Source organism: Phocoena phocoena, chromosome 13 (genome assembly GCF_963924675.1).
Source record: "Phocoena phocoena chromosome 13, mPhoPho1.1, whole genome shotgun sequence".
NCBI lineage: Eukaryota > Metazoa > Chordata > Mammalia > Artiodactyla > Phocoenidae > Phocoena > Phocoena phocoena.
The window spans coordinates 62,188,694-62,215,331 of NC_089231.1; the positions used below are offsets into that span (position 1 = coordinate 62,188,694).

The following is a 26,638-nucleotide window of genomic DNA, read 5'->3' on the forward strand; positions in this document are numbered from 1 at the left end:
CAAACAATCTGAAAGAAAAATATTTTAGGTGTTATATTCTTTTTTTTTTTTTTTTTTTTTTTTTTGCCGTACGCAGGCCTCTTCTCACTGTTGTGGCCTCTCCCGTTGTGGAGCACGGGCTCCGGATGCGCAGGCTCAGCAGCCACGGCCCACGGGCCCAGTCGCTCCACGGCATGTGGGATCCTCCCAGACCGGGGCACGAACCCGTGTCCCCTGCATTGGCAGGCGGACTCTCAACCACTGCGCCACCAGGGAAGCCCAGGTGTTATATTCTTAATTTAAGAGAAGAACACATTCTATCGCTGACATAAATTTGTGCCTGCAATTTGTTCTGACCTATATGCAGTGGCAAAAAGCCTTGGAATGACTCAGAAAAAAATGATATATGTGTTTATACTTTACTTGTTTATATCCTGTTTTTCTCCATTACAATTAAGAACCATAAAAACAGGGACCAATTGTATGTTGTTACTGGTATATCCCTAGCACCTAGAAAAATGCCTGGCATATAGTAAGTGCTATTAAATTTTTATTCATGACAAGCACTATAGTAGGTACTTTATATTAATTATGTTATTTAATTTAATCTGCACAAAACTCAATCAGGCGGATATTCTCTCTTTACATAAGAATAAGGATCATAGGATTAAATAATCCAGGGTAAAACAATTGGTACAAAAATGGCAAAACCAGGGTTCCAATCTAAGTCCTACCTGACTATAAACCTCTGAAATTAACTTCCTCTCATTCACTCAGTTCAAAGAAGCTGGACAAGTCACACACCTCTCTGAGCCTTAGTTCTTTCATTTGTAAAATGGGTATAACAATGCCAACCCAATACCTCACAGTGTTACCATAAGTCTCAGATAACAATGGATGTGAAAGTAATTTTCAAGTGTAACACACCATATACCAAATTGAAAGACTGGTAGGAATAAACAACTGTTCCGGGGAAAAGTTACACAATAAAAAGGTCTTGCTCACTAAGAATTAAAAACAAATTGTCAAAAAAAAACAAATTGTCTCCAAGTTCCTAAACATTCTATTATTTATATTATTCAAACTTAGTTTCACATTTCCACTTTCAACAAGGAGAAAGCATATATTTCCTCAATTAATTCTTGTCTTCTCTTCCAACAATGTAAACAGAAGCCAATTTACTAATTGAAGATTTCAACCCACTGAGCAAATCACAAATTCCTATGTGTCACTATTTGGCCATGAATAATGGGTTTTATGATATATAAAATTCAGTTTACTTGTCAAATGTTTCAGCAATTATTTTTCTTCTCATGTAGCTAAAAGAAATATTCAGAACGTACTGTTACAGATGTGGAAATTTTTACTGATCAGTTTTGGTTAACATAGAAACTAAGAAACAAGGGGTGAGTATATGATATTCTCCAATAAAATTCGTAAGAATGGAATTGGTAAACTTAGTTTTCCTCCAATCTATAAAACCTTTCTAAAAAAGCATTTTAATTGTTTATTTTTCATATTATGATAGAAATAAGATAGGCAGGAGGGCAGACATAGTAGCTCAAATTTAAAAAACAATAAAACAGTGTAACAGTTATCAGTTCAAACTGATGAATGTCCAAGAATCTTTGTTTTATAAGTTAACATACTGAATGTCATTGAGTAGAACTGTAAGATTCCAAAAACTCTCCAGGTCTCATCTTCCAAATCTATACTATACAAGAGCAATCTGGCCATGACATCTGTCACTTGACTGGTGCCAGGGTTAACCAACTGACATGGTTGGGTGGGTGGGTGTCCCCTCCTCCTTCACCATGCCCTGTTCTCCCCCACAAATACCCACTAAACCACTACCAAAAACTGTTAGCTCAGTTTCAGAGGTATACACAGTTTTCCTTTCTTTTTTTATAAATTTATTTATTTATTTTTAAATTTATAGCTGTGTTGGGTCTTCGTTGCTGTGTGCAGGCTTTCTCTAGTTGCAGTGAGCGGGGGCTATTCTTCGTTGTAGTGCGCGGGCTTCTCGTTGCGGTGGCTTCTCTTGTTGCAGAGCACGGGCTCTAGGTGCTCAGGCTTCAGTAGTTGTGGCTCGCGGGCTTAGCTGCTCCGTGGCATGTGGGATCTTCCTGGGCCAGGGCTCGAACCCGTGTCCCCCGCATTGGCAGGTGGATTCTTAACCGCTGCCACACCAGGGAAGTCCCAGTTTTGTTTCTTAATGGAAAACTTTTTACTCTTCATTTATCACAGAATCAAGTATTTTTAGTTCCTTATTCACTTCATTTATGTTTTTTTCATTTGCATCATTTTTTAATTAGATTCCACATATAAGTGATATCATATAATATTTGTCTTTTCTATGACTTACTTCACTTAGTATGTTAATCTCTAGGTCCATCCATGTTGTTGCAAATGGCATTATTTCATTCTTTTTATGGCTGAGTAACGTTCCACTGTATATATACACCGCATCTTCTTTATCCATTCATCTGTCGATGAACATTTAGGTTGCTTCCATGTCTTGGCTACTGTAAATAATGCTGCAATGAACACTGGAGTGCAAGTATCTTTTTGAATTATGGTTTTTTTTCAGATATATGCCCAGGAATGGGACTGCTGGACCATATGGTAACTCTATTTTTAGTTTTTTAAGGAACCTCCACACTATTCTCCATAGTGGCTGTACCAATTTACATTCCCAGCGACAGTGTAGAAGGGTTCCCTTTTCTCCACACCCTCTCTAGCATTTATTGTTTGTAGATTTTTTGATGATGGCCATTCTGACCAGTGTGAGATGATACTTCATTATAGTTTTGATTTACATTTCTCTAATAATTAGTGATGTTGAGCACATTTTTCATGTGCTTTTTGGACATCTGTCTATCTTCTTTGGAGAAATGTCTATTTAGATCTTCTGCCCATTTTTTGATTGGGTTATTTGTTTTTTTGATATAGAGCTGCATGAGCTGTTTGTATATTTTGGAAATTAATCCCCTGTTGGTTGCTTCATTTGCAAATATTTTCTCCCATTCTGTGGGTTGTCTTTTCATTTTGTTTATGATTTCCTTTGCTATGCAAAAGTTTTTAAGTTTAGTTAGGTACCACTTGTTTATTTTTGTTTTTATTTTCATTACACTAGGAGGTGGATCAAAAACGATATTGCTGCGATTTATGTCAGAGAGTGTTCTATGTTTTCCTCTAAAAGTTTTATAGTATCTGGACTAATATTTAGGTCTTTAATCCATTTTGAGTTTATTTTTGTGCATGGTGTTAGAGAGTGTTCTAATCTACAGATTCAATGAAATCCCTATCAAATTACCAATGGCATTTTTCACAGAAGTAGAACAAAAAAATTTTAAATTTGTAATGGGAAACACAAAAGACCCTGAATAGCCAAAGCAATCTTGAGAAAGAAAAACAGAGCTGGATGAATCAGGCTCCCTGACTTCAGACTATACTACAAAACTACAATAATCAAAACAGTATGGTACTGGCACAAAAACAGAAATATAGATCAATGTAACAGGATAGAAAGCCCAGAGATAAACCCACGCACCTATGGTCAACTAATCTATGACAAGGGACGCAAGGATATATGATGGAGAAAAGACAGTCTCTTCAATAGATGGTGCTGGGAAAACTGGACAGCTACATGTAAAAGAATGAAATTAGAACACATTTCACTTATAGCTGAAAATCTAAGAACTATTATCAAATGCTAAATCACCATTCAGTTTTTTAAAGTGAAATAACTCTTCAAAGAAAGAGGTAATTGTAAACTTTACCTTCATGACATCTCTGTAGGACCGGATTGCTGAGATTTTTCTCTTCTCATCTTCCTCCTCCTCCAGACCTTCATCGGCAGCCTCATAGCCTTCATCATTGCTGCCATCAGCCTCTACCGTGTTGGCCATGCGATCGATGAGCTGCTCCAGGGGAGGGCTTAATTCCCTTTCTTCATTCTCCTTCAAGCCATAGTCCAGTGCCTTATAAATAATAATTCCCAAAGATTCAATAACCTAGGAACATTAAGGAAGGTGGTTAATAGAGACGACTAAACATTTTTATAGAACTAACTGTAAGGCATAAAATATTTAGTATGATATAAGCTAGGTCTGATTTATTCCATTTCAGAAACATGACAAATTATATTTGAAGAGATATTTAAAAGTCTCAACTATGCTTTAAAAAAAAATCTCAGATGGAAATTTTTGTGTGATTTCTTCAAACTAGTATGTAACACATACACAAACACTTTTCATGTTTCTTAGATTTATATCATACACTAAAATCTGTATTCTCCATTTATATAAAATACCAACAATACCAACCAGGTTGATTTTCCACATTTCCAAAAGATATTATTGAGAACAGACAGAGTTATCAAAGATCATATCCATTCAGAACTCCTATGGCAATGCTTATCTAATTAGGGATTTCATAGACATACCAAGGATCTGAGACTGAAAAATCAATGATTGGTAGCAGCTAACGTACGCTTAAACAACAACAACAAAATCTATTAATAGCCATATACGTACTGCTCATTGAGTTCCATTCAATTATTAGAAACACATATCCCTCATATGATGCAAACAAGTGAGAGACTCAAACTCTGAACTTTCAGTGTAGTGCATAGATAATCCTCCCTGCCACTCACCTCCACCACTACTATCTCCCAAGAAATACGAACCTGATTTATGAACACTGAATATACATCCCTGTATACTATCACCCTGACAAATGCTTTGGCTTTGGCCAAGACAAGGAATTCTACTTTATTCCACAACACTACCTTCTTTTCTGCTCAGAAAAATCACAGATAAATAACTCTTTTAAAAAAATTTTTACAATGCCAACAGCTCATTTTACCTTAGCTATTTTGGAGGGAAGAACACAGGAAATAAAGCCAAAGATGTAGGAGTTTGCCACTTTTACCACTAACCATTTGACTGAGGGTAAATTATTTATTTTAGTTAAATTATTTATTTTCTTATCTGTAAAACAGGTATCAATGATACCTACATCTCATGGGGTTTTGTTAAGACTAAATGCATTTGCTACACGTTCAAGTACTTAGTATGTGACTTTTAACGTGCACTGAGTAAATGTTATCTGCCTCCAACTCACCCTTTTCCAATGTTTATCCAGTTAATATACAGACATGCATACACCTTTCCTTCCCTTTATTCCATTTGTAGCCATAGTCAGTGCTCTGTTGTTGGGTTTTTTTTAAGTTGTTTATTTGGTACCAAAGAAAAGGAAAAGACAGAAGTTTTGACGATGAGTTAAATACATGGAGTCACTGTCAGCATATATTACAGCCCTTAAAAGCACTCAAGCATTCACTCAAAAAATCTCCACAAAATCTGAAATCTACCTTATCAAGTGAAATAATATTTTCTCAACACAAATTTCAAAATGAATAAAAGGCTTATAAATTCTCACCTTCTAATTTTTAAATAATACTGGGTTGTTTTTTTGTAATATTTCTCATTGAAAATATGTAATTTTTTCATTAGTTTTTTGTTTTTGTTTTTGTTTTTTTTGCGTGGGCCTCTCACTGCTGTGGCCTCTCCCGTTGTGGAGCACAGGCTCCGGATGCACAGGCTCAGCGGCCATGGCTCACGGGCCCAGCCGCTCTGCGGCATGTGGGATCTTCCCGGACCGGGGCACGAACCCACGTCCCCTGCATCAGCAGGCGGACTGTCAATGACTGCGCCACCAGGGAAGCCCCTTTTCATTAGTTTTTAATGGTCTGACTGGAACTCTAACCACTATTTTCAAAGTTGTTTTGTGTGACAATGGATCTTCTGAGTTCCAAGTCAGCTGACTACTTTGGTCACCTCTTCTGGGGACCAAACCTCCCTCGACACCCCACCCCCATCCACCCATCTGTCCTGGAGAGGGTACCTGATCTGTGTTTCCCTGGCAGAAGGTCCACACAGCCAGGGACACTCTCACCACAGACAGGTACTACTTAGGGCAGGGATTTTACCTTTCAGTTCAATGTCAGCAGAACCGGGCATTGTGATGTATGTGTAATAAACACCCGTCAACTCGAACCTAGAGCAATCACTTTAACAATCAGAGCATCATAGCTAATATAATGAAAACCTTAGACATCAAGAAAAGTTAAATTATGTTCAGTACATTCTTTTTAAGGCTGAGAAGGATTTACTTACTTACTTATTTATTTGGCTACACTAGGTCTCAGATGCAGCACATGGGATCTTTGTTGCCACGTGTGGGATATTTAGTTGCGGCACACGGGATCTTTCAGTTGTGGCATGCTAACTCATAGTTGCAGCATGTGGGATCTAGTTCCCTGACCAGGTATCGAACCTGGGCCCCCTGCATTGGGAGTGCAGAGTCTTAGCCACTGGACCACCGTGGAAGTCCCAAGGCCGAGAAGGTCTTAATGCAATTATTCTCGCATAGAAGTTACGTTTAACTGAGAGTCTTATGAGCTTGGATGAATCTAGCCATCTATATCCCTACCCCACCCCCACCCAAGCTGAAAAAAAGAATCCACAGTAAATACCAACACCAATGATGGCTTCCGACCTTAGCAAAGACCCCAGAGCTGCCCAGAAAGCTTCATCCCCATCCCCACTCAGGACTTTCCCTCAAGGGGCCGTCTGTTCCTCAACTCTGCAGACCTCCAACACCCCTTCTGCCTCTCTAGGTCTCAGCTGATAACTCTCCTTCATACTCCACTGCAAAGTGAAATTCCCTACATGAAAATGCACTCATTTTCCCACCTTCAAACGCATAATATGATAGGCATCTACACTTACTTTGTCCTTCCTTCCTTTCACAGTGGAGGAAGTGTCTCTCTTCCTATCAAAGGTCAATCCCATTCTCCCTCCAGAGCATGCCCCTCCAGCCACAATCCCATTTCTGCGCTCCCTTTCCCAGCAAAGTTTCTCATGAGGGGCCGTCTTACATATTCTGTCTCTCTTTTCTCTCCTTCTACTCACTGTTTAAGCCATTCCAGTCTGGCATCTAATCTTTTGAAGCCCCTGAAACCACAGGTAAAATCACAAACAATCTCTATATGCCAAAACCATTGAACAACTCGGTCCTCATCCCAAACGGCTGTTCAGTGGCATCAGACATAACTGACAACAGTCTTCTGTTCTAAGACTCTGGACTTCTGATTTCCTCTCAACTCAGCAGCTCCTCCTCCTCAGTCTGCCTGTAGGTACCTTCTCCTGCAGCTGCGTAAATGATGGAGTTCCTCAGAGTTCACGCATTCTACTCTCTTCCACGGTCTGTTGCAAAGTACTTTTATCCATTACCAGTTCTACAAATATGATATGTGCTCTGCTGTTTCCTTAACTTATATTTCTAGCTCAGAGAAACTTGTTGCCTAGGTAGCTGAAAGAGCTTAACTGGTCTTCCTTTCCCCAGTATCTCTTCATTTCTATTCATTGTATACAGTGATGCAGGATTAATCTTTCCAAAGTGGTTTCAAACGATTTAACCTAGCAGTGACTAAATCTATATCAGTCAGGATTAACCAAATGTGTATTAGGTCAGGGCTCTCTAGAAAGAACCAATAGGATGTATATATTTATACAGAAAGTGATTTACCATAAGGAATTGGCTCATGCAGTCATGGAGACCAATAAGTCCCAAATCTGCAGGGTGAGTTAGGAGGCTGGAGACCCAGGAGAGCCGATGGAATGGTTCCCAGTCCAAAGGCCAGCAAGCTTGAGACCCAGGAAGAGCCAGTATTTCAATTTGACGCCAAAGGCAGGAAAAAAAGCCAATGTTCCAGTCCAAAAGCCATCAGGAAAAATGTTCTCTCTTACTCAACAGGAGGTCAGCTTTTTGTTCTATTCAGGCCTTCAACAGATTGGATGAGGCCCATCCACATTAGGAAGGACAATCTGCTTTGCTCAGTCTACTGATTTAAATGTTAATCTCATTCAAAAACACCTTCATGGAAACACCTAGAATAATGCTTGTTCAAATATCTGGGCAGCCCATGACTCAGTCAACTTGACACATAAAACTAATTCCTTGTCAACTTGGCACTCATAAAGTTCTCCTTAAACCTTCATCACCAAAAGAAGACAATAACAAGGTCACAATTCCATCCAACATGACACAACTCTCTCGCACACAACCAAAAATCACTAACACCTTCACAAGAGGATCAAAATCCTTGAGTGATTTTTACTCTTCTCCTTTGATATCCCACAACTTTAAATGTAAAACCTAAGTATTATGTATTAAATCAATACATCTTTTGTTACATAATAAAGGGATCAGAGAGGGAAGGAAACAGAGATACTTGAGATACACATACATACATACTCGAAATAAGGAGGAAATACTCATGACAATTGCAGTCCTCGGGTCTGTAACTGGTCATGTGGTCATAGATGGTATTTATAAACACCTTCTTCCACTATCCATTCCACATTCCCTTTGCCTTTAGTAAGCACCTCAGCTGGTCGTGGTTCTTTCCTTGGTGGTGTGACATAAACCTTCATTCCTGCCATTAGTAGTACTGCCTGGATTGGGTTGTGGTCCTCCCCTGGTTTTAACCACAGGGCATGGCAATTCTAAGAGACAGCTTAAGGGCTCTCCTGTATTCCAGACATACTCTTCCTTAGCTCCACTGAGGAGGAGCAGCCCAATCTTTCCTTGGGAATCAGGCCCAGTCACCCCAGACAGCACAGTAACTCCTTCTTTGTCTGCTGATTCACAGGAATGAGGAACCTGAAGTGGATGAGAAGCAGTCTTAACTTCCAATTCAATGGACTCATTGTTGTGTCTCCTGATGGAATTAAGACCTTCAGGCCAGCAGAGCAGAGGCAGAGCAGGAACAGGAAGCAAAAATGTCGCTGTGGGTCACTAGGGGCAATGGTGAGTGGTGGCCCTCCCATTTCTACCCCTTGATTCCTGACTTGGAGAAAAACAGCACCATATATTGGAGAACCCTGACCCAGCCCTGCAAGGGACTGCCACCTAGCTGTCACTATAAGAGTCTTTCAAAAGGCCATTCCACCATTCTATCACGACTGCTGCTTCAGGACTGTGGGGAACAGAGTAAGACCAGTGAATTCCATGGGCAGGGGCCCACTGCCATACTTCATTTGCTGTGAAGAGAGTTCCTTGATCAGAAGCAATGCTGTGTGGACTCCATGATGGCAATTTGTAAGTCCATGGATGGGAGTTTTGGAAGAAGCACTGCATGAGGGAAGGTAAGTCCATACCCAGAGTAAATGTGTATTCCAAGAAGGACAGAATACTGTCCCTTCCATGATGGAAGTGGTCCAACGTAATCAACCTGCCACCAGGTAGCTGGCTGGTCACCCTGGGGAATGATGCCACACTGGGGACTCAGTGCTGGTGTCTGCTGCTTCAGACTGGGCACTCAGTGGTGGCCTTAGCCAGGTGAGCCTTGGGTGAGTGGAAATCCATGTGTAACCCCCACCCCTGCCCCTGTAGCCACATTCATGAGCCCACTGGGTGATGACAGGGGTGGCTGGGTGGTGTCCATACAACGGGTCATCCTATCCACTTGAATATTAAAATCCTCCTCTGCTGAGGTCACTCTTTGGTGAGCATTCACATGGGACACACGTATCTTCATGATTTTTGCCCATTCAGGGAGGTCTATGCACATACCTCTCCCCAAATTTCCTTGTCACCAACTTTCCAGTCATGTTCCTTCCAAGTTCCTGACCATCAAGTCATAGCCCAGGGCTCGGTGTACAGTTGTGCCTCTGACCATTTCTCTTTCAAGGAACAACCAGGTGCACTGCTGGAAGTTCTGCCCACCAGGAGGGCTTCTGCTCACCGCTGTCCTTCAGGGGTGTCCCAGAGACGGGCGGCAGTGCTGTAGCTGGTGCCTGCAGGCCAGGCAGAACCATCTGTCTATCTGGCCTAAGTTTTCTCTTCCTCAGTCAACTGACTGTGGGCAACGCCCCATGAGGCCACAGGCAGGGACTGAAACAGAGAAGATAGTGTGTGTCGGGGGGCAACGACTCCACTCAAAACTAGCAGTTTTCTGGGTCACTTGGTAAATGGGCTGGAGTAGCACTCAAGTGAGGAATATGTTGCCTTCAAAGTCCAAAGAGGCCACCAGGCATTGTGCCTCTTTTTTGGTTGCAGGAGGGGCCTTGGAAGGGTTATCTTGACATGCCCCACACCACTGGAGCCCTAGAAATTTCACTGAGGCAGACGGTCCCTGAATTATTTCCCACCCTCTGACACACAAATGTCTTGCCAGTAAGTTTGGCATAGGTGCTACTTCTCGCTCACTAGATCCAATCAGCATAATGTCAGGAATAATGGGCCAGTGTGGTATCTTGTGGAAGAGAAAGGCAATCAGGACCCCTGTGAACTAAATTATGACACAGGGCTGGAGAGCTGATACACCCCTGAGGTAGGTCAGTGAAGGTACAGTGCTGGCCTTGCCAGATGAAAGCAAACTGCTTCTAGTGGTCTTTACTGACAGGTACGGCGAGAAAGGCATTTGTCAGGTCAATAGCTGTATACTAGGTGCCAGGGGATGTTTAAGTTGCCCAAGCAATGAAGCCACATCTGGTACAGCAGCTGCAACTGGAGCCACCACCTGGTTAAACTTACAATAATCCAATGTCATTCTCCAAGATCCATCTCTCTTCTGCACAAGCCAAATAGGCAGGTTGAATGAAGCTGTGGTGGGAGTCAGCAGGCCTGCATCTTTCAAGTCCTGGATGGTAACACTAATCTCCGCAGTCCCTCCAGGAATGCGGCGTTGTTGCTTTTGATGTACTACTTTCCTAGGTAGAGGCCACTCTGCTAGCTTCTACTTGGTCTTCCCCACATACCAGCCCTTACTTCACAGGTCAGGGAAACCAGACCTGTGAGGATGTCTATGCACACCAGAACTGAAGAGATGACTGGGGAAATAACCAGATTCAGGATGGGTTCAGTCACGCACTGGCCTCACTGTGAGACAGATCTGAACTAAAACTCTAGTGATCATCCGACCTCCATAAGCACTGTTCTAACTGCTATACTGAGGTCACATTTTGAGCCTCCTAGAATCAGTGTCAGTTCAGAGCCAGTGTCTAGTAGTCCCCAAAAGGTCTGCTTGTTTCCTCTTCTCCAATGCTCAGTTACCCTGGTAAAAGGCTGTAGGTCCCTTTGGGGAAGGCTGGGAGAAAGATGAACAATGTAAATATCTGGCAGCATATTGGGGTCCTCTCCCCAAGGGGACCTCGACTCTTCTTCATTCAAAGGATTCTGGGCTTGTAAATGGCTCAAGTCTGGGAATTGATTGAGAAGCCATGACTCTCAGTTTTTATGATTCAAAAGTTAGACTTTTGTTCACTTAACCTAGAACTTTTCTGTTTATACCTATCAAGTGAGAATTTAGTGGGCTTCCTTCCTATCTATGTCACGTCTAAGAACACCATGATCAAGTAGCTAATGCCATAGGTCTCTGGGAGTCAGAGTATTCTAAATGCTGCTTTAAAAAATAAGTAAATAAATGCTGCTTTGACTCCGCAGTGTATTATGGTGACCACACCCATTGTGCCTTGTGGGTGTGGCTAAGTGCTACCACCGCAGGATCCAGTTATTCCCATTGCCTTTAGGTTTCCCAATTCAGTGACTGTAGTCACCCCTCTGTAAGATCTAACCTACAAAGAAGGATGATCATAAAGCTCTTCAAGGGTACCAGGGCGCCCCTCATAAATTTATTTCTCACAATCATGGTAAAAGCTGTGTCTTCTAGACATTCCCAGGGTGGGTGAGTACATCTTAAATGACAAATTCACTCATAACATTTTTCTCATCTTGCTATAACTTTTCAACCTAATTTTCTTTTATTATCACTCATGAGCGTTGTTATCCGAATATACTAATTTCTTATTCTTTCCTTTAAATGCTCTACACTTTGTCCCTATGCTAGTATTCAGCATCATTCCTACTTTCTACATGGTTTTTCCCCTGTATTTTTGTATGTCCAAATCCTACTCATTTTTCCATCCCTCTACTCAAAGCAATCTCCTCCATGGAAGACTCACTAACCCTGATTTTACCATCACATCACAGTCTCTACCTACACTTTTTTTCCTAGATGGAAACAGTAATTTTTTCTTCAGACTAGCCATGACATTCACTTACACCCTTATGTGCTTACGTTTCACTTTTTAAACTTGGATTACAGTTAATTATGTATATATCTTAATCCCCCAACAAGACTAAGCTCCTTGATGGTAAAATCTTATATGATTCATCTTTATATCTTAACATTATTTTATAAAGAGCAAAGACTCAATAGTTAATAAATGAATTAATCAAAATATAAATTCCTTCCACTGTTATGGAAGTGGACATGTATGGTTGACAGCTGGATACAGATTTTATGGACAGAAGCCATACCACCTAGTGGCATCCCAGCCCCAAACAGCTCTGAAACATTTTGGAGGGTCTCTTAGCTCAAGGATAAACTATGTCCAACCTGGTTTAAATGTCCCAAACCTATTCACCATTCCTGATTTAAATCTGAGCCATGTGGCAGTCCTATATTTAACCCAACCTCTTAGAAACATAGCATAACAAGGCTGGGCATTATTAGACTGACATGTACACCAGGTGACTCACCACTTTCGTGGACTAAGGGAACCTCTAGCCCTTTGCTAGAGAAGCATATACCTAGTTCTTCACACACAGTCTTGAGCTGGGGATAAAGAGTGACCACCCAAAAAATAACTGAAACATAATAGTACCTGGACATACCAGCTTGCCTAAATATATACTTATTTACACTAATTTTAGAAGCTCATTTTCCAAAACTTGTGGAAATGTTAAGAAAATCCAAGAGAAAGAGCAGTGTCAGATCTGAAATATTAATCTGAGTCACTAGTCTCCAAACAGCTGGAAAATCATCAGTCATGTCCTGTCACAGTGGCACCTCTAACATTCATTAAAGTGAGCAGGAAGTGCAGTATAAAACCTTAACGTTAAATGGAACAAGTGAAGCACAGAAAACTGTGGTTTTTAAGCCTAACTGATTGACAAACGGTGGGAGAAGAACGTATTAAATAAAACAACACATTCCAAAATTTAAGGCTGCCACGTCATGCCAAATTACCTCTCAGCTAGTGACAGGCGTCTATGAAGCCCATGGCTCTGGGGTAACAAGACACAGGAATGGAACTGCCTGGTCCCTGGCCTCAGACCCAGCCGTGCCGTCCCGAGGGCAGCCTCACACAGGACAGCAGCCCACGCGCTAACACCATGCTTCGTGCGACCACTCAAGGTTAGCTACAAGCCCACCAAACCCATATCCCATCTTCCTCTGACCACACCACCCTTCATCTGGCCCCTCTTCATGTTGACTTGTACTTCCTAAAAATATTTGAGTCTGTATCTGTCTCCTTTACTAAAATGTAAACTTCTCTAGGACAGAGGTCAAGTATGATTCTTCCTGGTATTTGCTACAATGCCTAGCACTTTGCTTTACACAGAGTATATGCTTTAAAATCTTTGTTAAACGTGTAAACTGCAGTAGCACAAAAGCCTTTAATGCCAAATCTGATGAAATGGGAATGACCCATATCAAGGGTGTCAAGCACAGCATCTGGCACTTGAGCTGACACCAACAAACAATAGCTGCTCTTGCCATCACCATCCTGCCTCACTGCCAAAAAACACCCCCCGCCGCCAGCCTAAAAATTAAAACAAAAAGTTTCTTCATCTCTTCAAGTCCCCTTGCCAATGAGACAAATGGAACTTCCTTATATCTGTATAGCATTTTATTAAGCATGTTTTCCTTTATTCATCACAATCCTGTTAAGAAGACATTATCCACATTTTAAAGACAAGGGGACTGAGCTTGAAAGAGAGTCAATAAATTGCTAATCGTCAGACAGTTAACAAGTAACAAAGCCAGTGGGGACTCCAACCTGGCCTTGGTACATATGAAATTCCATACCCAGAATTCTACTATACCACAAAGCTTCACATGTGAACATCTCCTAGTCTGCCAATGTTTGTCTAAAATGTGGCATCCAGAATTAACTCCTATTCCATGTGCAGTACAATCATCAGAGAATATACCAAATGAGCACCTTCCTCACTGCACACCACATGCTTCTATAAATACACCCTGTTTGCTATTCAGATTTCTGGTCAACTCATTAAATTGCTGATACCCTGGGTTTATAGTCAACCACAGTAGCCAAGTCAGGACCACCACATATTAGTTAAACATCTTTCTCTCTTAGCCTGCATTTGTAAAGATTTTTTTTTAAGACACGGTAAAGGGTTTTACATTTTTCTCAAATCTATTTTATCCCATTTATTTTGACTAATCATTTTAGCTTAGGAAAATCACTTAAAATCTAGAGTCCACCATCTAATTCATTATCTATCATTCCTGGACTTACAAAACGTACCAATTTGGGTATGCCTTCTGAGACTTCAGGAAAGTGATTTAAATATTAAATAGGAGAGTTCCAACCAAGAAGACCTTCAGAAAACCAGAGACATTTTTCCCATGCTGACATTGATTACAATCTACCTTTGTAAATACTGACCTGACACTTATCCATCTTGCTCACAAAAATACTACAAAAGACTTACTAAAATTTCCTGTTACAATCTCTAAATACTAACTGTGGTACACTCATATCTAGTAAAACTTATCCCCCAGAAGCCTAATTTTCTACTAGTTAATCTAGCTAATGTCCAGTGTACTTAGCGCCCTTCCCTTCACTCATTAATTCAGTCAACAGATATTTACTAAGAATTAAGTATATGTGGCGATGAAGGAATAGATGAGGTCTCTGGCCTTCAAAAAGCTTTTGTCCTAGGGAAAACAATAATAAATAAGACAAATGATTGTGCTACACATTATAATAAAAAAAGGAAGGGTGTCATGAGAGCATAATTTAATAGGGAGCCCTAATCTAGTCTGAAGATCAAGGAAGCCTTCATTAAGAAAATAAATTTTAGGACTTCCCTGGTGATGCAGTGGTTCGGAATCCGCCTCCCAATGCAGGGGACATGGGTTTGATCCCTGGTCTGGGAAGATCCCACATGCCGCGGAGCAAGTAAGCCCATGCGCCACAACTACTGAGCCTGCGCTCTAGAGCCCGCTCGCCACAACTACTGAGCCCACGAGCTGCAACTACTGAAGCCCGAGCACCTAGAGCCCATGCTCCACAACAAGAGAAGCCACTGCAATGAAAAGCCCATGCACCACAACGAAGAGTAGCCCCCGCTTGCCACAACTAGAGGAAGCCGTGCAGCAACAAAGACCTAACGCAGCCAAAAATAAAGAAAGAGAGAGAAGAAGGAAGGAAGGGAGGGAGGGAGGGAGGGAAGGAAGGGAGGGAGGGAGGGAGGAAGGGAGGGAGGGAGGGAGGAAGGGAGGGAGGGAGGGAGGAAGGAAGGAAATAAATTTTAAACTGAAACCTGAAAGGTAAGTAGAGTTAACCAGGATCAGAGGAGGTTAGAAAAGAAATCCAAAGAGGGAAAACTGAGTATGAGGGCCTAGAGGTCAGGAAGAACATGGAAGAAAAAAAAAACTCCTAATGACAAGAGGAAGGGCTAGGATGAGACTAGAGAGGTGGGGAAGGGCGACTCACACACAACACAGGGCCTCAAACGCTATCTGAAGGATCTGAGTCGTCATCAATCGTCATCAAGTAAAAGCCAGGGCAGGTCCCTGAAGTGTTTTGAGGAATGGGACAATATGATCATATTTTTATTTTTAAAAGATATCATGCCACAGTAATCAAGACAGAGTGGTACTGGCAAAAGAAGAGACAAAGAGATCAATGGAACAGAATACAGGGCCCAAACCAGACTCACAAAAATATAGCCAACTGACCGTTGACAAAGGAGCAAAGGCAATTTAAAAGGATAGTCCTTGTCGGTGGGAATGTAAATTGATACAGCCACTATGGAGAACAGTATGGAGGTTCCTTAAAAGATTAAAAACAGAACTACCATATGACCCAGCAATCCCACTACTGGGCATATACCCTGAGAAAAACGTAATTCAGAAAGAGTCATGTACCACAATGTTCATAGCAGCTCTGTTTACAATAGCCAGGACATGGAAGCAACCTAAGTGCCCGTTGACAGATGAATGGATAAAGAAGATATGGCACATATATACAATGGAAGATTACTCAGCCAGAAGAAGAAAGGAAATTGAGTTATTTGTAGTGAGGTGGATGGACCTAGAGTCTGTCATACAGAATGAAGTCAGAAAGAGAAAAACAAATACTGTATGCTAACACATATATATGGAATCTTAAAAAAAAAAAAATGGTCATGAAGAACCTAGGGGCAGGACGGGAATAAAGACGCAGACCTACTAGAGAATGGACTTGAGGACACAGGGAAGGGGAAGGGTAAGCTGGGACAAAGTGAGAGAGTGGCACGTACATACATACACTACCCAATGTAAAACCGCTAGCTAGTGGGAAGCAGCTGCATAGCACAGGGAGATCAGCTTGGTGGTTTGTGACCACCTAGAGGGGTGGGATAGGGAGGGTGGGAGGGAGGGAGACACAGAGGGAAGAGATATGGTGATATATGTATAGCTGATTCACTACACTATAAAGCAGAAATACGCCATTGTAAAGCAATTATACTCCAATAAAGATGTTTTAAAAAATAAAATAAAAGGATAGTCTTTTCTTCAAATGGTGCTGGAGCAGCTGGACATCCACATGCAAAAATATGAGTCTAGATTCAGGCCTTACACCGTACACAAAATTAACTCATAAGGCATCACAAACCTAAAAGTAAAATACAAAACTCTAAAACTAAAAGATAACACAGGAGAAAATCTAGATAAGTTCGGGTTTGGTGATTTTTTAAAGATACAATGCATGACCCATGAAAGAGAAAATTGGTAAGTTGGACTTCATTATAATTAACAAATTCTGCTCCATGAAAGGCACTGTTCAGAGAATAAAACAAGCCACAGCTAGAAGAAAATATTTACCAGACACATGTCTGATAATGGACTGGTATCCAAAATATACAAATAATTCTTAAAACTCAAGAAGAAAATAACACTGGGAGTTCCCTGGTGGCCTAGTGGTTAGGATTCCGGGCTTTCACTGCTGTGGCCTGGGTTTAATCCCTGGTCGAGGAACTGAGATCCCGCATGCCACACAGTGTGGTCAAAAAATAAATAAATAAAAATTACCCGGCTCTTCCCTGGTGGCGCAGTGGTTAAGAATCTGCCTGCCAATGCAGGGGACACAGATTCAAGCCCTGGTCCGGGAAGGTCCCACATGCCGCAGAGCAACTAAGCCCATGCACCACAACTACTGAGCCTGCGCTCCACAGCCCGCAAGCCACAACTACTGAAGCCCGCACGCCTAGAGCCTGTGCTCCGCAACAAGAGAAGCCACCACAATGAGGAGCCCACGCACCGCGACGAAGAGTAGCCCCCACTCGCCACAACTAGAGGCCCGTGCAGAGCAACGAAGACCAACACAGCCAAAAATAAATAAAATAAAATAAATTAATTTTTTTAAAAAACACTTTATAAAAAATTATCCAATTACAAAATGCACAAGTAATCAGAACAGATACCTCACCAAAGAAGATATACAGATGGCAAAGAGCATATGAAATGATCCTCAAGATCATGTCATCATAACTCGTACCAATGTTTTCTTAGGTGAGTCTCCCAAGGCAATATAAATAAAAGCAAAAACGAACAAATGGGACCTAATCAAACTTACAAGCTTTTGTACAACAAAGGACATCATAAATGAAATGAAAAGCAGCCTATGGACTAGGAGAAAATATCTGCAAATGATGCAACTGACAAGGGCTTAATACAATCCAAAATACATGAACAGTTCACACAACTCAACAACAAAAAAACTTACAACCCAACAGAAAAATGGGCAGAAGACCTACATAGACATTTCTCCAAAAAAGACACACAGATGGCCAACAGGCACATGAAAAGATGCTCAACATTGCTAATTATTAGAGAAAAGCAAATCTAAACTATGAGGTACCACCACACGCTGGTCAGATGGCCATCATTAAAAAGACTACAAATAACAAATGCTGGAGAGGGTGTGGAGAAAAGGAAACCCTCCTACACTGTTGGTGGGAATGTAAGTTGGTGCAGCCACTATGAAAAACAGTATGGAGGTTCCTCAAAAAGCTCAAAATAGAGTTGCCATGTGATCCAGCAATCCCACTCCTGGGCATATATCTGGACAAAACTATAATTCAGAAAGATACATAAACCCCAATGTTCTATACACACTAACAAACGTAGTAAGGTAGATAGCTGGGGGGAAGCAGCCGCAAGGCACAGGGATATTAGCTCGGTGCTTTGTGACAGCCTGGAAGGGTGGGATGGGGAGAGTGGGAGGGAGGGAGACGCAAGAGGGAAGACATATGGGAACATATGTATATGTATAGCTGATTCACTTTGTTATAAAGCAGAAACTAACACACCATTGTAAAGCAATTATACCCCAATAAAGATGTTTAAAAAAAAAAAAAAAAAAAAAAACCCCAATGTTCATAGCAGCACTATTCACAATAGCCAAGACATGGAAACAACCTAAATGTCCATCAATGGATGAATGGATAAAGAAGATATGATACACTCGATGGAATACTATTCAGCCATAAAAAAGAATGAAGTAATGCCATTTGCAACAACATGGATGGACTTAGAGATTACCACACTAAGTAAAGTCAGAAAGAGAAAGACAACTACCATATGATATCACTTATATGTGGAATCTGAAACATGACACAAATGAAACTATCTATGAAACAGAAACAGACTCACAAAGAGTACAGACTTGTGGTTGCCAAGGGGGAGGCAGGAAAGGATGGCTTGGGAGTTTGGTGTTAGCAAATGCAAACTATTACATATAGAATGGAAATACAACAAGGTCCTACTGTATATATCACAGGGAACTATCAATATATTCAATATCCTATGACAAACCATAACGGAAAAGAATATAAAAAAGAATGTTAAAAAAATCATGTCATCAGGCAGTTGCAAATTAAAACAATGAGATCCCACTATAAGCCTACTAGAATGGCTAAAATCCAAAACAGTGGCAACATCAAATGCTGATGAGAATGTGGGGCAACAGGAACTCTCATTAATGGTTGGTGGGAATACAAAATGGTTCAATGTGGAAAACATTTTGGCATTTTGTCACACAACTGAACATGCTCTTATCATACAATCAAGCAACTGCACTCCTTGGTATTTACCCAAATAAGTTGAAAACTCATGTCCACACAAATGTTTAGAGTAACTTTATTCATAACTGCCAAAACTTGGAAGCAACCAAGATGTTCTTCAATAGGTGAATGGATAAACTATGGTAAATCAATACAATGGACTATCATTATTCAAAGAAAAAGAGAGCTGTCAAACTACAAAGACATGGAGGAAACTTAAAAGTAGATTGCTAAGTGAAAGAAGCCAATCTGAAAAGGCTAAATTCTAACTATATAACATTCTGGAAAAGGCAAAACTATGGAGAAAGTAAAAAGATCAGTGGCTGCTAAGGGTTGGGGTCAGGGGTGGGGGTGGGAAGAGATGAAATGGTGGAGCACAGGGATATCTGAGGCAGTGAAATTGCTCTATATAATACATTAATGAGGGACATGTCATATTTATGTGTCACAACCCATAGAGTGTACAACACAAAGAATGAACCCTAATGTAAACTATGGGTTTTAGTTAATAATAGTAATAATAATGTATCAATATTGGTTAGTCAATTGTAACAAATGTACCACACCAATACAAGATGTAAATTATCAGGGAAACTGGAGGAGGAGAGGGATATATAGGAACTCTGTATGTCCCAACCAATTTTTCTGTTAACGTAAAACTGCCCTAAAAGATATAAAGTCTATTAATTAAAATTTTAAAAAACACAGTATGGCTTAAAAAATATAGTATTAGAGAATGGATCCAAAATGGGCTAGAGCAGCTGTGATAAGACTAGCTAGGGGACTACTGCAGTAGTGTCCAGCTTAGGGATGATGGCTTCTTGGGCCAGGGTGATAAGAGTGGATAGAAAGGAAATGGTGAGGATTTGAAGAGCTTTTAGCGGGGGTGGAATGGAGAGGGGATAGGACTGGGCAATGCAATAAATGGAGGGAAAAGGAACCAAAGTGATTCCTGGGTTTCTAGCTTGAGTTAGTACAGAGAGTGGTACCATTTACTAACATGGAAAACTGGAGGAAAAAGAGTTTCTGAGAGAAAGGTAAGTTCAGACACCTATGAGAAACACAATCACAGGTGTTAGATAGGCAGCTATGTGGACTGCGAAGAGACTGTGAGCTGGGGTCATGAAGTGGGATTCCTTGGCAAATAACTGGTCCATGAACTCATGAGAGTGTATGAGACAACCCCCAGAGAAAAACTACCCAAGAGATGGAGAACCAAACACTTAATGACTGGCCAGAGGACTAGACTGTAAAGGAGCAAGAGTATTGAGGAAGGGAGGGAAGGAGGAAATCAAAAGACTCTGATATCACAAAAATCAAAGAGAGAAAATACTTCAAGAAGGAGGTCATGGTCCTGTGCATTGAATGTGGATTAGAGGTAAGAAGAGGCCTAGGACACAGCTGCTAGATTTAGTGAGGCAGAGGTCACTGGTGACTTTATCAAGGGCAGTCTGGGTGAGTAAAGTGCCCTGTGTAAATAGTACACTCAGAAATTTTTATGAATAGGAAGGGAAATATATGGCAGCAGCTAGAGATGAAGACAGGGCAGAGGTAGGGCTTTTTTAATTACTTTATTTGAAGACTACAAGTCTTAAGCATGTTTAAATGGTGATGGAAAGAAAATGGAAAGAAAAAGCTGAAGATAATGAAAAGATAAGGGATCAGAATTCCTGACAGTGACCTTTGTTTGGCAAATCAGACCTCCAAAAGAGGTTAGTCACGTCTCAAAAACAAAAATCTTTCCATGAAATTTAGATATGCTTTTTTCTTTTATTAAGTGGGGGGAAAAAAAAAGGTCCACTTACACATGCATGAGAGTTAGTCTTTTATTCAAAATTACTTCCTGAGCATTTTCTAGGTGAACATCTGATAAATTCCTTAACATGCCATTTTAAGTCTTTTACATTCTGAGCCCAGTGAAATTTTCTGTTCACAGCTCCACAAAGAGCCTATCACTTCAGTCATTTTCCTTTTGCTGTACCTTTCTTTATTCATGTCATCCTCTGCCTATAGCATTTTTTGTCTGACAAATCCTACCTATACTCTTATCCCTCAGATCCCAGTGCAGTGTGACCTGCTCTGTGAGACATTCCTAGTCACCCAGAGTTGATCATTTCCAACCTTGCCACCTTTCCCTGCTCTGCTTATCCAACTTTTATCATAGTACATGTGACTATTAATTGAATCCAAAACTGCAGAATCATTCTTTTCAAGTGTATCTGGAATGTTCACCAAGACAGACCCTATGCTGTGCCAAAAAATAAAATAAGTCTCAATAAACTTCAAGACTGAAATATCAAAGATTATGTTTTCTGACAATGGAATGAAATAAGAAACCAGCTAACAAAGTAACTGGAACATTCCTAAGTACTGAAAAGTTAAATAGCACACTTCTAAACCCTTGGGTCAAAGAAGAAATCAAGGGAAATTTTAAAATATTTAATGATAATGAAAACATATATACAAATTTGTGGGATGCAACTAAAGCAGTTCTTAGAAATTTATAGCTTCAGATGAATAGACAACTCCCTGGAAGACACAACTTAGCAAAATTTGCAAGATCCCAACACTAAAAACTACAAAGCATTGCTGAAAGAAATCAAAGATATAAGTAAGCAGAGAAATACACCAAATTCATGGATTGAAACACTAAATATTGTTACAATGTCAGTTCTTTCAAATTGATGAAAAAGTCAATGCAATCCCAATAAAAACTCTACTAGGACTTTTGGAGAAAATAACAAACTAATTTAAAAATGCATGTGGAACTGCAAATGACATAGAACAGCCAATTTTGGAAAAGAAGAACAAAGTTGGATGACTTACACTACCTGATATCAAGGCTTACAAAAAAGCTGCAGTAATCAAACCTGTATGGTATTGGCATATGGAACAATAGAGAATCCATAATTAATCCTACACTATAAGAGCAACTGATTTTCAACAAAAATGCCAAAGTAGTTCAAAGGGGGAAGGATATCATTTCAACCAATGGTGCTGGAACAACTAGGTATCCATATGGAAAATTAATAAACACAGACTCCTACATCATATCATACACAAAAATTATTTTTAAATGGACCATACATTAAAATGTAAAACCTAAATCTATTAAACTTCTAGCAAAAAAACACAAGAAAAAATCTATATAACACTAGTAGTTTTTCATAGATTTTACATATTTTCTACATATATCATCATGTTGTCTTTGAGATAGGCAAATATTTCTTATACAAAACACAAAAAGCATTCATCATAAAATGAGAAATTAACAAATTAGATTTCATCAAAATTTAAAACTCTGCTCTTCAAAAGACAATAACAAAATGAAAAGGCAAGTCAGACCGTGCAAAAATATCTATAATATAGATGTATATACCTGACAAAAGACTTCAATCTAGTATACATTTTAAAATTCTTATGACTCAATAAGATAAATAATCCAAATAAAATGGGTAAAAGATTTAAACATAAACTTCATGAAAGAATATCCACAAATGGCCTATAAGCATGTGAATAAATGTTCTGCATCAACAGTCATTGGGGAAATGCACATTAAAATGACTAGATCATAATTTACATCCTCTAGAATGGCTAGCACTAAAAGACCGACAAGTATTGGTAAAGATGTGAAACAACTTGAACTCTCATACACTGCTGTTGTAAATACAAAATGATACAACCACATCGTAAAACAGTTTGGCAGTATCTCACAAAGTTAAACATACATTTACCATATGACACTCCAATCCCAGTTATTTACCCAAGAGAAACAAAAATATATGTCCACAAAAGACTCATACATAAATACTCACAGAATTTTTATTTGCAATAGCCAAAAACTGGAAACAACCCAACTGTCAATCAGCAAATGAATGGATGAACACATTGCAATAGATCTACCCAGGGGACTACTACTCAGTCCTAATAGAAGCACACTATTAGTGCACGTAACACAGAGGAATCTCAAAAACACTGCTGAGCAAAACAGTGAACTCACGAGTACATTCTGCATGGTTACATTTATGTGAAATTGGGGCTAGGGGGATTGACTGCAGAGGGAACTTCCTGGGGTGATGAAATATTGGGGTGGTGGTTACATGAGTGTACAGATTTGTTAAAACTCATCAAACTTGACATATAAAATATCTGCATTTTGTTAGCTTGGGCCAGTCACTTAATCTCTATGTATCTAAGCCTCTACAAGAGTAAACGTGAAGAAAAATCATTGAAGTTCTTTCCAATCCTGATTCCTACAAGAACAGGAAAACTGCAGAACTGGAACACTAAAAGAAAATACAAAGGCTCTAACTATGTGGAGGTTTGCTTACAGAAATGTCACAGTTGAAGAATCAGAGGCTCATTGGACTTTTTTTCTAAGTAGCCCTTTGAGTAAACTAAAAGGAATAAAGTAAAATGACAGTAACTGCAGTCTCTGAAAACCCTAAGCATCATAATGGGAACTTGCCTGGACTGCTTTGTGGGGTCATTCAACTCTGGAACTGATTCCCAACTTAAAAAACAACAACAAAAAATCCCCCCAAGGGCTTCCCTGGTGGCGCAGTGGTTGAGAGTCCGCCTGCTGATGCAGGGGACACGGCTTCGTGCCCCGGCCCGGGAAGATCCCACATGCTGCAGAGCAGCTGGGCCCGTGAGCCATGGCTGCTGAGCCTGTGCATCCGGAGGCTGTGCTCAGCAACGGGAGAGGCCACAACAGTGAGAGGCCCGCATACCGCAAAAAAAAAAAAAAGCAGATCTCATGGAACATTCTCCAGGATAGATCATATCTTGGGTCACAAATCAAGCCTTGGTAAATTTAAGAAAACTGAAATGGTATCAAGTATCTTTTCCGACCACAACGCTATGAGACTAGATATCAATTACAGGAAAAGATCTGTAAAAAACACAAACACATGGAGGCTAAACAATTAACTACTTAATAACCAAGTGATCACTGAAGAAATCAAAGAGGAAATCAAAAAATACCTAGAAACAAATGACAATGGAGACATGATGACCCAAAAGCTATGAGATGCAGCAAAAGCAGTTCGAAGAGGGAAGTTTATAGCAATACGATCCTACCTTAAGAAACAGGAAACATCTCAAATAAACAACCTAATCTTGCACCTAAACCAATTAGAGAAAGAAGAACAAAACAACCCCAAAGTTAGCAGAAGGGAAGAAATCATAAAGATGAGATCAGAAATAAATGAAAAAGAAATAAAGGAAACAATTGCAAAGATCAATAAAACTAAAAGCTGGTTCATTGAGAAGATAAACAAAATTGATAAATCATTAGCCAGACTCATCAAGAAAAAAAGGTAGAAGACTCAAATCAATAGAATTAGAAACTGACACTGCAGAAATACAAAGGATCATGAGAGATTACTACAAGCAACTCTATGCCAATAAAATGGACAACCTGGAAGAAATGGACAAATTCTCAGAAATGCACAACCTGCCGAGACTGAACCAGGAAGAAATAGAAAATATGAACAGACCAATCACAAGCACTGAAATTGAAACTGTGATTAAAAATCTTCCAACAAACAAAAGTCCAGGACCAGATGGCTTCACAGGCGAATTCTATCAAACATTTAGAGAAGAGCTAACACCTATCCTTCTCAAACTCTTCCAAAATATAGCAGAGGGAGGAACACTCTCAAACTCATTCTACAAGGCCACCATCACCCTGATACCAAAACCAGACAAAGATGTCACAAAGAAAACTATAGGCCAATATCACTAATGAACATAGATGCAAAAATCCTCAACAAAATACTAGCAAACAGAGTCCAACAGCACATTAAAAGGATCATACACCATGATCAAGTGGAGTTTATCCCAGGAAGGCAAGGATTCTTCAATATATGCAAATCAATCAATGTGATAAACCATGTTAACAAACTGAAGGAGAAAAACCATATGATCATCTCAATAGATGCAGAGAAAACTTTCGACAAAATTCAACACCCATTTATGATTAAAAAACCCTGTAGAAAGTAGGCATAGAGGGAACTTTCTACAACATAATAAAGGCTATATATGACAAACCCACAGCCAACATTGTTCTCAATGATGAAAAGCTGAAACCATTTCCACTAAGATCAGAAACAAGACAAGGTTGCCCACTCTCAGCACTATTATTCAACATAGTTTTGGAAGTTTTAGCCACAGCAATCAGAGAAGAAAAAGAAATAAAAGGAATACAAATCAGAAAAGAAGTAAAGCTGTAACTGTCTGCAGATGACATGATACTATACATAGAGAGTCCTAATGATGCTACCAGAAAACTACTAGAGCTAATCAATAAATTTGGTAAAGTAGCAGGATACAAAATTAATGCACAGAAATCTCTTACATTCCTATACACTAATGATGAAAAATCTGAAAGTAAAATTAAGAAAACACTCCCATTTACTACTGCAAGAAAAAGAATAAAATATCTAGGAATAAACCTACCTAAGGAGACAAAAGACCTGTATGCAGAAAACTATAAAACACTGATGAAAGAAATCAAAGCTGACATCAACAGATGGAGAGATATACCATGTTCCTGGATTGGAAGAATCAACATTGTGAAAATGACTCTACTACCCAAAGCAATCTACAGATTCAATGCAATCCCTATCAAACTACCAATGGCATTTTTCACAGAACCAGAACAAAAAATTTCACAATTTGTATGGAAACATAAAGGACCCCAAATAGCCAAAGCAATCTTGAGAACGAAAAATGGAGCTGGAGGAATCAGTCTCCCTGACTTCAGACTATACTACAAAGCTACAGTAATCAACACAGTATGGTACTGGCACAAAAACAGAAATATAGATCAATGGAGCAGGACAGAAAGCCCAGAGATAAACTCACGCACATATGGTCACCTTATCTTTGATAAAGGAGGCAAGAATATACAGTGGAGAAAAGACAGCCTCTTCAATAAGTGGTGCTGGGAAAACTGGACAGGTACATGTAAAAGTATGAAATTAGAACACTCCCTAACACCATACACAAAAATACATTCAAAATGGATTAAAGACCTAAATGTAAGGCCAGACACTATCAAACTCTTAGAGGAAAACATAGGCACAACACTCTATGACATAAATCACAGCAGGATCCTTTTTGACCCACCTCCTAGACAAATGGAAATAAAAATAAACAAATGGGACCTAATGAAACTTAAAAGCTTTTGCACAGCAAAGGAAACCATAAACAAGACGAAAAGACAACCCTCAGAATGGGAGAAAATATTTGCAAATGAAGCAACTGACAAAGGATTAATCTCCAAGATTTACAAGCAGCTCATGCAGCTCAATAACAAAAAAACAAACAACCCAATCCAAAAATGGGCAGAAGACCTAAATAGACATTTCTCCAAAGAAGATATACAGATTGCAAACAAACACATGAAAGAATGCTCAACATCATTAATCATTAG

The 26,638-nt window shown here is 39.8% G+C and overlaps 1 protein-coding gene across 1 annotated transcript in view; it reads right to left on the bottom strand.

Moving 5' to 3' along the window:
• The window catches only part of SPIRE1 (spire type actin nucleation factor 1), a 204,692-nt gene that overhangs the window by 81,769 nt on the left and 96,285 nt on the right, over positions 1 to 26,638 (bottom strand). The window contains exon 4 of the mRNA XM_065889479.1: positions 3,762 to 3,995. Coding sequence (XP_065745551.1) covers positions 3,762 to 3,995 — 234 coding nt within the window. The remainder of the gene's footprint in view (positions 1 to 3,761; positions 3,996 to 26,638) is intronic.